The 13,188-nt window shown below is 39.6% G+C and overlaps 1 protein-coding gene and 2 long non-coding RNA genes across 7 annotated transcripts in view; 1 reads left to right on the top strand and 2 right to left on the bottom strand.

Annotated features, from left to right (window-relative positions):
• Positions 1-13,188, bottom strand: part of mcf2l2 (MCF.2 cell line derived transforming sequence-like 2) — a 216,638-nt gene that overhangs the window by 193,169 nt on the left and 10,281 nt on the right. The window contains exon 1 of one of the 5 annotated variants that reach the window (XM_034881484.1): positions 2,743-2,868. The exons of the other annotated variants lie outside the window; for them this stretch is intronic. Coding sequence (XP_034737375.1) covers positions 2,743-2,758 — 16 coding nt within the window. The 5' untranslated portion in view covers positions 2,759-2,868. Of the gene's footprint in view, positions 1-2,742; positions 2,869-13,188 lie in introns of those variants that run through there. 5 annotated transcript variants of the gene reach the window in all.
• LOC117950434 overlaps positions 7,018-13,188 on the bottom strand; it is a 14,216-nt gene continuing 8,045 nt past the window's right edge. Inside the window, exon 3 of the long non-coding RNA XR_004657895.1 lies at positions 7,018-7,028. This is a non-coding gene — a long non-coding RNA (uncharacterized LOC117950434). The remainder of the gene's footprint in view (positions 7,029-13,188) is intronic.
• Positions 7,990-8,572, top strand: LOC117950436. Its single transcript, XR_004657897.1, has 3 exons — positions 7,990-8,167; positions 8,312-8,394; positions 8,501-8,572. It is a non-coding gene; the product is annotated as an uncharacterized LOC117950436 (long non-coding RNA).

Here is a 13,188-nt window from a genome sequence, read left to right as displayed (position 1 = left end):
TCCCCTGCTGGAGCTGCTGCCCCCGCGACCCGATACCGGATAAGCGGTCGAAGATGGATGGATGGATGGATGTATAAAATGTTGATGTAACAAAACACACTCAGAAAGTGGTAATCATAATGGGTGGGAAAGATGTCAAAATTTTCATATGTACATACTAACAGTGAAAGACAGAATCCCAAAGAAAATTCCAGAAAATAACATCATATGAATTTATTAAAATTGATAACCATCTGATGAGGAAAAACCACGTATTTGACCCCCTGGACAAACAGCATGTTAATATTTTGTAGAAAAGCCATTATTGGCCAGCACAGATGTCAAACGGTTTTTATAGTTGGTGACAAGGTTTGTGCACATTTCGGCAGGGATGTTGGCCCACTCCTCCCTGCAGACAGCCTCCAAATCATTCAGGTTCCGAGGTTGTCGCATGGCAACTCGAATTTTAGGCTCCCTCCAAAGATTTTCAATTGGATTCAGGTCTGGAGACTGGCTAGGCCACTCCAGAACCTTGATGTGCTTCTTCTTCAGCCACTCTTTTGTTGCTTTGGCGGTGTGCTTAGGGTCGTTGTCTTGCTGAAACACCCATCCTCGACCCATCTTCAGCTCTCTCACTGAGGGAAGGAGATGTTGGTCCAGAATTCCACGATACATGGCCCCGTCCATCCTCCCCTCAAGACAATGGAGTTGTCCCGCCCCCTTGGCTGAAAAGCACCCCCAAAGCATGATGTTGCCACCACCATGCTTGACGGTAGGGATGGTGTTCTTTGGGTTGTACTCGGTGTTCTTTGCCCTCCAAACACGAGTTGAGTTGAGGCCAAAAAGTTCTATTTTGGTCTCATCTGACCACATCACCTTCTTCCAGGCCTCTTCTGAGTCGTCAAGGTGGTGAATGGCGAACTTCATGCGGGCCTGTACATGGTTCTTCTTGAGCAGGGGGACCTTGAGTGCGCTGCAGGATTTCAATCCATGACGCCGTAGTGTTACCAACCGTTTCTTTTGTAACTGTGGTCCCAGCTGCCTTCAGTTGATTCATCAGTTCCCCCCTTGTGGTTTTGGGATGATTCCTCACTGTTTGCATGATCAGGGACACCCCACAAGGCGAGATCTTGTGTGGAGGCCTAGACCGAGGGAGGTTGGCGGTGGTGTGGTGCTTCTTTCATTTCCTGATAACTGCACCGACAGTTGATCTTTTCTCTCCAAGTTGCTTTCCGATTCTCTTGTAGCCCATCCCAGCCTTGTGCAGATCTACAATCTTGTCCCTGATGTCCGTAGAAAGCTCTTTGGTCTTGCCCATGGTGGTGATGTTGGATGCTGGTTGTTTGGGTGTTGACAGGTGTCTTTTATACAGGTAACAAGGTGAGGCAGGTGTATTTGATGTAGATAATAGGTTGGGATTGGGGCTGTGTCTTACAGAAAGACTAACTGGCTTGTAGGAGCCAGAATACTTGCTGTTTGGTAGGGGGTCATATACTGGTTTTTCCTCATCAGATGGTTATCAATTTTTTTAAATTCATATGATGTGATTTTCTGGAATGTTCTTTGGGATTCTGTCTTTCACTGTTAGAATGTGCATATGATTAAAATTATAGATTGTTGCATTCTTTGTAAGTAGGCAAACGTGAACAATCAGCAAGGGGTCAAATACTTATTTCCCCCACTGTAATATAAAAATTGCTACCTGTACAAAATAAGGCAGCACTTGTAACTCTTTCTTGTGGATTAAGATCAAATGTTCATACAAAATTATAAACACAAAACTTGCCCCAATTTTTCATGCTGAGCACTTCTCCTTTGCCAAGATAATCCATCAGCCTCACAGGTGTGGTATATCAAGATGTTGATTAGACAGCATGATTATTGCACAGGTGTGCCTTAGGGTGGCCACAATAAAAGGCCCCTCGAAAGTAAACAAAAGTGTTGCAGTTATAATTTTGGTCAATATAAATTGCTACATTCCTTGATGGTCTTTATTATGAATTTCATGAAAGCTAAGAATCTACTATTTTAAAATAGACTTTTATATTAAATCAAAAAGGCCCGTTGGTAAAGGTTGTTTTACGGTCCAAGTACAATATTATGCAGAGCAATAAAATAATGGAATTCACTCCCAAATCATTTTATACAACAAAACAATATTGTTTAAAAAACAGTAAGAGCATTACTTAAAAAGAAACAATTACTAATAATTGGGCTTTAGTGTTGAATGTTTCACGGGCATTCAATGGTAAGATGTGTAGATTGAATTATTACTTTATGTTTTCACTAATATTACTTCAACTTCTAAGGCTAGATTTCACCGTAAAATGGTAGATTCCATCAGAGCCTGTGTTTTTTCAGGGTTTTTTTGTGTTTTATTTTGTAACTTGTGTACACAGCAGATGTGTATTACAATGTTTCAGGTTGGTATACTGTAATGATGTATGCTCAATGTGAACTTTTGTAATGTCACTATGTGTGGACCCTAGGAAGAATAGCTACTGTGACGCAAAAGCTGGATCTTAACAGACAAGCATTAAACTCAACCTTAAGATTAAGAGACTCATAAACAACTACTCCATCTAAGTCAATTTCACTTAAAATGGATACTATCATCACACTTTCATTGGTGGTAATGCCAAACAAAACATATATCTGTACATCATGTCCCAACTTGTTCCAGGTGCTGACCCTTAGACTTCTACTAGAGTATGTCAACCACACTTACACACACCTGTAACATTGTAAATGTTCATCACTTACACATTACTGATCCCATGCTACTGCTGTTCTTGCTCTGAAACAATCCACACAGACAGGAAGGTTTGAGTCGCAATTCTAAACCAGCATCCAGTTTGTTGTCTACAGCAATATAACGTGCAGTACTCACACACACACACACACACACACACACACACACACAGACACAGCTGACACTCCTTAGTCGTCAGGGCTCCCTCAATGCTGCAGGACAAGCCCTTTTCCTTTTCCTTTTGTGTGTGTGAGTGAGAGAGAGAGACAGAGAGAGAGAGAGAGAGAGAGAGAGAGAGAGAGAGAGAGAGGCGGAAATGTGATTGTTTTTGTCAGAGCCTCCTGGCAGCCTTGTGATCGGTTGAGCAGCTCAATTCTTACCAAAGTTTACACAAATATTCTCAACAATACTCACATCAGGCAGCATTGACTTCCTTTCCCCTCTGCATCCTTCTGTTTACTCCCACCTTCCTTTGCCCTCCTACTTCTTTTGTGTATGTGGAGAACCAGGTTAATTTATATGATGATATCTAAGCCGGTCTGTGGATTACCCACTGGGCTACTCACTTCTACCTATAAATGTAGATTTATTCTCTCTTCTTCTTCCTCTCTCTGTCTGTGTCTCAGCTCTTTGTTTATATGGCACGGGGGAAAAAAGCCTTTCACACAGATACACCCTATTATAGCTCTGATGTCGATCAAGATGGCATGCTGAGATTGATTACTAGGTCACAATCCAGAAGAGCCGAGGAGGTACAAAACTGGGAACTGGGATGGGCCTAAGGTCTTCCTGCAGTAGGGAAGCAGAGGGACCAAGCAGCCCACTGCAGATAACTGGCTAGCTAGCTAGCTTGCTTATACCACCCACCATTCTGTCGTGTCAGGGCTATAGAAAATGAGCCAAACAAAGTTGTCACTTATCTGGCAATAGCAATGTTTCCTACGCTGTAACAAGATTGTGTGAATGAAACATTGTAAAATTTGATTTACTAGGAACATTCAAATGTTAACTTGTCCAGTTTTGACAGTCCTGTTGTTTGCTGGATTCACCAGATAAGATGAAGATGAAAAATGAGATGAGCATTCTGTGTGCCATGTTGACTTTAGTTGTTTGCTTGCTTCTTACTTTCATTTTTCATCTTGTGCATTCATTAGCTTAAGCTGAGAGATACCTCTCGCCGAAAAACTCTGACGTTGATTCAACAAAGCAAATTTAGAGCGTTTTCACACATACCTCATTTGGTCTGAACTTTTTGACTTTTCAGTTTGATCCGAACCAAAATTACAGTTGTGTAACCTCCCCCAGACCACGGTCTGATTCAAAAGACTAAATTTTGGTAAGTAAAAAAAAAAAACGGGTGGTCTCAGTCCGGACCAAACTGGTTCCATGGTCTGGTTTGTTTATAGTGTGAAAGCATTTTTTGGATGGTTCGAACTTTCGGACCAAATTCAAGAAGCTCTGGCCGGTTCTCCTTGTGTTACAAGACCGGGAAAGCTCCTTTAACGAGTAGCTCGGTGCTTAGTTTGTAAGCTACATGAGAAAGTGATTGACAGTGAATTTGCTAAGAGCAGACAGCTGTCTGCAATAAGAGCAGAGAATACATCACAGTTTATTTTTTATGTGGCATTAAATGTACAGTTTTCTGTTTCTGTTTGTCTCTATAAATACTATATAAACAATTGCTCCAGAGAGAAAGTTCCCATTTCCTGGCCTCAGTCCAGCTGACAATACAAAAGACAAACGCTTTCTGAAGGATATGGTGACCCACCCCCACACTACCACCACCATCACCACCGCTGTCTCAGAGACAGGAAGAGGAAGCAGAGATAATGCAGCTCTGACGTCACATCAACAAAGGTTGGGGACACATCTGGGTAATACCACAAACACCCAAGCAGCTATCAGAGTGTAGCGTTTAATGTTATAGTAGTTGTAGATAGTGAGATAAACTTTTAAAGGTGAGCTATTACATAGAATATTTAGGTTCATACTTGTATTTTGTGCTTCTATTAGAACAGGTTTACATGCTTTAATGTTTTAAAAACACTATGCTATTTTTGTGTTGCACCTGTGTTCACCCTCTGTAATAGACGCTCTGTTGGACCACCTGTCTCTCTGAGCCCCCCTTTTGAAAAAGTCTAGTCTGCTCTGGTTGGTCAGCGCATGTCCACAAGTCTCCGATTCTCCATTGTTGGAATCTCCGTTGCTCTTTCACTCCAAAACCTGAGACTGGTTGCTATGGAGTACATAGCAGGACTTTATACCGTGAAAAATCACCAAGAAAGGCTTCTAATCCAAATACTACACAACCAGACATGTTTTAGACAGTAATGTGACCCAAAATTGAGAAGCAATTACCAACATTGGACACAATGATTACAGCTATATGGCGTTAGCACGGAGCTACATAATAGTTACCTGTAGGCTAACATTAGATTTTAATGAAATGGGGCAGCACTTTCTACAGTCAAAAACTAAAAATAAGTTTACCTCATTGTTTGATTTGAACATTATAACATTATCAATTTGGGTTTAAAAAAAACCTGGAGCAGATTTTATCCAACTAAAGAAAAATCAGTTTAAAAGGTCCAACATTTTTACTGCAATAAATCCAAAAATGAGTGATCCCGACTGGTCCTGGCTAACACCGCCATGCTAACCAAGGCAAGTGGGCCCCAGCTGTTTACAACGTGTAGCCTGTTGAGCAGCCAGAGCTGACAACAGTGAGTTATTTTAAGCCAAGAGAGGGGGGCTGTAAATCAGTTAGAGAGGACCACGAGTTTTCATTGTGATTGCTGGCGTAATTCTAAGCCAATAAAGTATGGTCAGTCGGGTGTAGAGGATGCCAAGGTTGTTGTGTTTTTAGCGGTTCCTGCCATAATTCTAAGATTTTATTTTATATGAGACTGGGTTGCTAGCAGCTAAATACAACCAGCAGCAACTGCTGCTTGAAATTTATCACTCTATCTCACTATGTAGACTACACATTGCAGCACCTTACTTAGATCAAAATACTTACATGTTAGGTATATAATGGTCCCCACCGGGAATAAGAATAATTTAGCAGAGGCAGGGATATGTAGACCAGAAAGGGTGAAATCCCAGGCATCCCCCTAGAATAATGCGCCCTGCTCAAAGTCTTGTTTACTAAGGCTAACATTGGCTCTAATGTTAAAGGCATGGCTCCAGTAACACATTTAGGGAACGTTAGGGAACGTTAGTTTTTGGTTCTCTAAAGGTTAGTTGGAACCAAACCATAAGCTAACGTTTAGGGAACGTTCCCTCCGGGTAATAACTAATTCCCTAAACGTTAAGAGAACCAACCAACGGTAACGTTCCCCTGCGGTTGCGCCGTACCTTCACACAACGTTTCCGTATGGTTATTTTTGGTTGTTTTTTGTTGTTCTGAGTATTTGAAGTAGCACAAAGGTTTGCGGTCACTCGATTTAAATTCACTCAAAAAATATTGTACTTATACAATCTAGCGAGATAATCTATTTATTTTAAGGCTGATATCAATTTAGCTTAAAACAGTACTTTTATGCTTGAATTCTTTTATAACTGTATTAGTGAAAATACTTAAAAAACAAGAATCTATCAATAGAACAATTTTCACAACTAAGAAAATTCCCTTCTTTAGTTTGCAAACCGAACAGTTACACCCCTTACCCAGTAGGGGAGCCTGTGCTCTGAGGTGACCGATTCCGCGTTAGGCGAAGAAGACAAAGCCACAGGACCGACCACGCTGCACAACTTGGCAAGCTCACGGAAAGGTAAACAAAGTACTTTACATATTAATGATGTTGTGGTTGTAATGGGAGGGTTTGCGTTTTAACATTAAACTCTTTCCCTCGAATGGCTTTGCTATATTCCGGTTCTTGTCAGGTTGACCAAAAATAAAAGTTTGGCTGAAGTAGGGAAGCAGAATTCTTAGCAGAAGTTTTCTACGTCGTCCGCTATCTTGCTAGCTATGCTAGTCATGCAGTGAGCTGCTCCAAATCTTTTCTTTTTAGTATACTGTTTGTGCACAAACCATGTTGTCAATGCTGAGTTCATGTGTTGATCCCCAGGTGAGACTTGGAGTAAAGTCTCATGCTGTGTCGAGCCTTCTTAGTGTTTTAAAAATGTTGATTTTGATGCTATCATAGAAGGGCCACTAGCACTCCCATTCAAAAAGGCGAGGCCAAAGTTGGGCTTTAGATTAAGGTGACCAGATTTCTCGGACAAAATCCGGGGACATTTTCAGCTCAGAAGTGTATTTACCTCCAAAATAAGTAATGTTTTTACTTTTGTAAAACTTAAAAACGGGGACACTAGACCTAGAGCTGTTCTCATTAGGGGGTGAGCCCCCCAAGGTCTGATCCTAGACCCACCCCTGCTGCTACTTCATACTCCACTCCACTACATCTCAGAGGGGAATGTTTCAAGATAAAAAGTCCTAATATTTCAAGATAAAAAGTCCTAATATTTCAAAATAGAAAGTCCGTATAGTCCTAATATTTAAAGATAGAAAGTCTTAATATTTCAAAATAGAAAGTTCTAATATTTCAAAATAGAAAGTCCTAATAGTCCTAATATTTCAAGATAGAAAGTCCTAATAGTTCAAGAAAAAATCCTATTACTTCAAGATAAAAAGTCCTAATATTTCAAGATAAAAAGTCCTAATATTTTAAGATAGAAAGTCTTAATATTTCAAAATAGAAAGTCCTAACAGTCCTAATATTTCAAGATAGAAAGTCCTAATATTTCAAGATAGAAAGTCCTAATATTTCAAGATAGAAAGTCCTAATATTTCAAGATAGAAAGTCTCAATATTTCATAATGTTGTCATGTACTGAACAACTGACAGCTTTTGCTTTATTATTATTTATTTTAATTCAAGCCTTGTTTCTGCAACAGCTCATTGAGAATCAGATACAATAGAAACTATTGAGGACATATTTTCCTTTGGTCCAGCTTGTATTTACGTTCATAAAAGTGCTCGTTTTGCTGCTAACAGACTCAGATTATTATTCTAAGTGTCTGACAACATTATGGAAAGGATTTCTAAGGAGGTCGACCTTTCTGTTAAAGATTAAGATCCTTTTTAAAACATAAAAGGTTCATGACAGATTCTTCAAGCAATGGTAAGACCTTAATTATAAACTACATTTTTTACATATTTCAAATCACATATTTTGCAATCAGTACAAATTATATGGTCTCTGTATAACAGATGAATCTGTTGCACGACCAGATAAACTGTCCAGGACGGAGCCTGCGTCTGGAAGCTCTGTCTGGAAGTTAAAATGTATGCATGCATATAAGAAACCAGTCATATTTCTTAACATGGAACCACTGACACTCAACATGGTGCATATCATGTGATTGTTCTGATGTTTGTCTCTTCCTGTCTTTTTTCAGCTCAGCAGATAACACTTCCTCCACCACCTGCAAGTTTTTGTTATATATATTTTGTCTAATTGTCTAATATAACAGAATAGGCTCATATTTTGTAATGGCATGTGCAGGCAACCTATCAACTTCATCTTATATAATAATCATATATAATTTATTTTTATACGTATCAACGCCATGCAGGAAACCAGCTGGTTGCCCAGAGGAGGATGAGTCTTTAGTGACCCTACCACGGATTGCCACTTCATCTTGGGTCCCAGTTGAAGGTACAGTTGCTTTGATTTTTGAATTTGCAATGAAGTACAATTTAATGGCACTAAGAATCAACATCAGATCACTAGAGTAACATAAGGTTTTTGTTGTTTTAAACAGAAGAACTCACACAGAGGGAGGTAAGTCATACCACAGAGGGAGGTGGCTCAGACATGGAGATCAAAATGAGAGGTAAGAATCAAGTTGCTCACGTTTGTATGTATGTATGTATTTAATGGAGAGGAGGAACAATATGGAAATTAAGTGGTCATAGGCCTGCCCTAAGACAAACACTGTACAATTGCATAAAAGCTAATATCTTAACGGAACTGACTTCTCTTACAAAATGAGATTGTACAAGCTCTGCACCATATGTATAATTCGTTACTATATGTTTTACAGTAACTTTTCCTATCAACCCTCGGTGGTTGTACTGGAGGTGATGCCATCCGCCGCATGCTGCAGCAAGTTGCAGCGAATGATGTGCAGAGACAGTACAGCTTGCGGGGAAGAAAAACAAAGAAAACCTTCCAGGACCTGGCTGTATGCAGGGTTATAACAGGCAGGTGGTATTTTATTATTCACATGAGTATTATGTTTAGCTTGGCTGACAAGAGGTTTTAATTTGACTTATAACTTTGCTTCATTTTGACTTCTACTCTAGCGGCCCGCCAGAAAAACTTCCCTGCGCTGATTGCTGCAGAAGCGGAGGATTTGATTGGGCAAGTTCTGAAGTTTGCCCCACACAGACGGTAAATTGAAGTTCTTCTGCGTTATGTTCATTATAAAGTTCATCAAAAAAATTCTTTTATCAATGTGTTCATTCTTAGTATTACCTGTCTAACTTTTGTTTATTTCTTTTTAGGCCAACTGAGAAGGACTGAGCCGTGAAACCATGGAGCCCCTTTTTAATTTTTTGTATTAATATATATATATATATATATATATATATATATATATATATATATATATATATATATATATATATATATATATATATATATATATATATATATATATATTTTTTTTTTTTTGTGACTTATTTTGCACACACTTTACAAACATCTTTATGCATCTTGCACTACATTTGCACTACATCCTTATCTTTTTTGTATTTTCTTCAGTTGTTTGAATATTAAAGTTTTTGAAATGCCATCAAGTTTGCAACGCTAAGGGAACGTTCCCCTAATGTTCTCTAAAGGTTGCAACGTTAAGGGAACGTTCTCTTCTGTAACCAAAACCGAACGTTCCCGGAACGTTAAGAAAACCTTCCAAATAACCAACAAACAACCAAACTACAACCAAAACAAACCTTCAGGGAACATTCCCGCTACCAAAAACGAACGTTCCCAGAACGTGCTGGGAACCAAAAATTGTTAGTTGGGGGGTTTATACATCGACAAGGATTTTGGGCATTTCAAAAGCATCGCACATATCCCAAACACAGAACAAATGAGAGACACCCTATAGGCTACTTATACTGAGGCACTTATACACATTGTTTATAAAGACTGAAAATATCTTCGGTCAGTTCAACAACTTTGAGCTTCTTAAGCGATAGCTGTGAACTAAGGAGGTCCATGGTTGAAATCGTCTTGAATGTGACCAATCATATGAAGGCCAGTGCCTCCTTAGTTTCTGCCCCCAAATGTAAAAAGTCATTTTGATTTGTGCAAGCTGAAATCATCTTTGAGCGTGTATGCTCTCCAACGCTTGCAATGTAGCCTCTCACAGGTGCGTGGTGTTTTTTTGTGTGTGTGCTGCTTAGTTTCATCCGCACAGGTGAAATTATTTCCCTCTCCCTATGTGTTGTTTGACCCTCACAGCTGCTTGTACAATCCTTGATTGTTGAAATTATATAATTTGCTGCTGAGCATGTTTTATATAGATATAAAACATATCTAAGATATAAGATGTAAGATACCAAGATATAACATAATCCTGACGCCTTAGCGTTTTTCTTACATCGCCAACAGTTCAAAGAATAAGTACATCCAATCCTTTTAATCCAAAACGAGCTGGTCACCTCACAATCTTGTAGATTCTGGCCGAGTTTCCTCATGAACAAAGCTGACCAGTCCATCATTTTGGGATTTTGATCGCTCAAGCCGTCTGCTCTGAGGCTGCCACGTTGTATCTTTGCACACAGACCAATACAAGGAATTCTAAGGAATTGAGTGACAGCTTTTTTCAGCCAATCCGTCTACTGTAACCTGAGTTGTCCCTTCTGGAAGCCAATCAAGTCCCAGGGTTTACAGAGGAGGATCCAGTTCCAACTAAATGTTATGAAACTGGCCTCTCTGTTTAGCCAATAAGAAGACAAGTTGATTGATACCAAATATGACCAGAATATTTTAACCCTGTGATGGCTCCAGCTGTGTCAAAGCAAATATACGGCCTTAGTTATTGCATCTCACCATTTCATCAATTTATAATTAATTTCTATAAATTTATGCATGTAGTTATTTCAGGTATGTGTGTGAGTGATGTGGATGTTTTTTTTAATTTGAGAAGTTTGGGATTTTACACTTTTTTTTCTGAAAGGAAATGAGAAAATTTAACCTAAATTTGATTTAGCTACTTTTTTGTTATATATTTTTAAACACTTCCAGACTTCATTCATTAATGATCATTAATTATCAATAAATAGGTATCTTTTGGGAACCACGTCTCTGTCTTGCTGTCACTGAACCTGTGTAGCCTTGGTTAGTAGTCAAGGTAAAGCATATCTGAAGCGACATCTAGCTCCCCCACCAAGAGCATGCGCCCCATGTAGGATGTGTCCTTAACTGCGGCCTGGGTTCAAGTTTGACTTGTGGCCCTTTGCTGCGTGTTATCCCCTATCTCTCTCCCAAAAGCCCCCCAAATAAAAAATAAAAATAGAAGTAGATCAAATCTTGGGGTGAGTCCCCAGGTGGCGTTGTTGGATTTTGTTTGTAATTTCTTCTCTAGAGTCACCTGCTTTAACACAAGAGCAGAAGTTTACAGAAGAATGTGTAAATGTGTGTGTGAGTGTTTATCTGATGAGTAGGGGATTTGTACTTATACTTACAATGACAGCGTACTGACCGCATAAACCTGGTGCCATGTGCAATAGAACCTAAACAAATCAGTTTTCCAGTATGTAGCGGGTAGGAAATTCATTGTTACGCGTGAATAGTTATTAGTCACAAGTTAGTAATTAGAATTAACAAATTAGAGACTTGGCAAACTGACACAATAGTCAATAGTTAGCCGGCTGGCCAGTCATGCTTAAAGACCCTAGAGACAGGTATCGTGGACAAGAGGCTTTTATTTTCCCTGTGACAGATCATAACAACAAAACTGTTCATTTTAGGAAACGTGATTGTAATTATTTGCCTGGATCTCATCCTCCTGCCAGAGGGGAGTGATTCAGACACTAATTTGCTAATTAAAGCATTTGAACTTTGTTTTAAGTAATTTAGTTATCACCTTTTCAAATTAATGAAAAAAGATGTTTACATTTTCAGTGTCTATTTAAGTGTGATTTTAAGGAATTGTTATAGTGTAATTGTTTTTAGTGATGTCAGTTCAATCAAATTGAATTTTATTAATGGTGTCAAATCATAATAATCAATTTACAGGATTCAACAATTACCCCCAATACCGTTATTTCCAAAGACAATAAAGGGCAAATCATAAACTGAAATGTTCCTTTCAGTTATACTGCTCTTAGCTGATATAAATACATACTAAGGTCTCAAAGTTTGTTTACTGTCGTTCTAAGACAAGGGAGCACAACAAAATGCAAGTTGCCGCCTCTTTATGCTATACAGGAAAAAACAAAACAAACTAATCATGTAAACTTTTTACGAGGAAGTATGGAGGATGAGTTGAGTATTCTTACAGCCTGAGTAAATAAACTGCTCTGCATAGCCTTATGGTAAAGCTTTTCTGTGTCAGATGTTGAAAAGGGTAAACGAGTATACATACCGACGATGCTATTCCAGACACAAGATGTTGAGAGATGCGATTGCGAATACATGAAGCTAACACACTGAACAAATTGCTAAAAATGAACGTTGAGTTGTTGAACGTTTACTTCCTGACTACGGGTCACGACATAGGACATTTACAACAGCGCGATCTCGTATGAACATGACCAAAACAGAATAGGAATCCCCGTTGACAGTTAAAGGTAAAGCACATTTAACTTCTTAAACTTACTTAATAACATTTCCCTACTCGTAACAAAACACTCCACGCCTGACGTGGTCACACGTCACCCCACAGTCCATGCACAGTTCGTTTACTGTGCCTCTAAAGGTAGAAGGAGAACTATTTCATTGACCGGCCTGAGAAAGAGGCTAGTCCCGCCTGGCTTGATGATCTTCACCTCAGCCTGGCGCACCTTTCCATCTTTGCTAGGGAAGGCATGTGTAATCAGTCCAAGAGGCCATTCGTTCTTAGGTGCTTGGCTGTTCTTAAGGAGGACAATGCTTCCAGACTGAATGTTTGGCTCAGTGGACTGCCATTTCTTGCAGGCCTGCAGTGTTGGGAGGAATTTTTTCTTCCAGCGATCCCAGAAGATGTTAGACAGTTGCTGAACCTGCCGCCACTGGGACTTAAAGAGGTCTGCAACTCCGAACTCACCAGCAGGAGCAGGCACGATGTTTGACTTTTGTGTGAGAAGAGCAGCAGGCGTGAGTATGAACGAGTCATCAGGGTCCATAGTCACTGGAACAAGTGGCCTAGCGTTGATGATCGCTGCGACTTCTGCCATGAAAGTCACCAGCACTTCATGGGTGAGATTGTCTTTCAGCTGGAGGAACATAGCGTCCAGAATC

Source organism: Etheostoma cragini, chromosome 9, assembly GCF_013103735.1.
Source record: "Etheostoma cragini isolate CJK2018 chromosome 9, CSU_Ecrag_1.0, whole genome shotgun sequence".
Classification (NCBI taxonomy): Eukaryota; Metazoa; Chordata; class Actinopteri; order Perciformes; family Percidae; genus Etheostoma; species Etheostoma cragini.
Note: the sequence above shows the minus strand (reverse complement) of the source record. Positions and strands in the feature narration are given on the sequence as shown.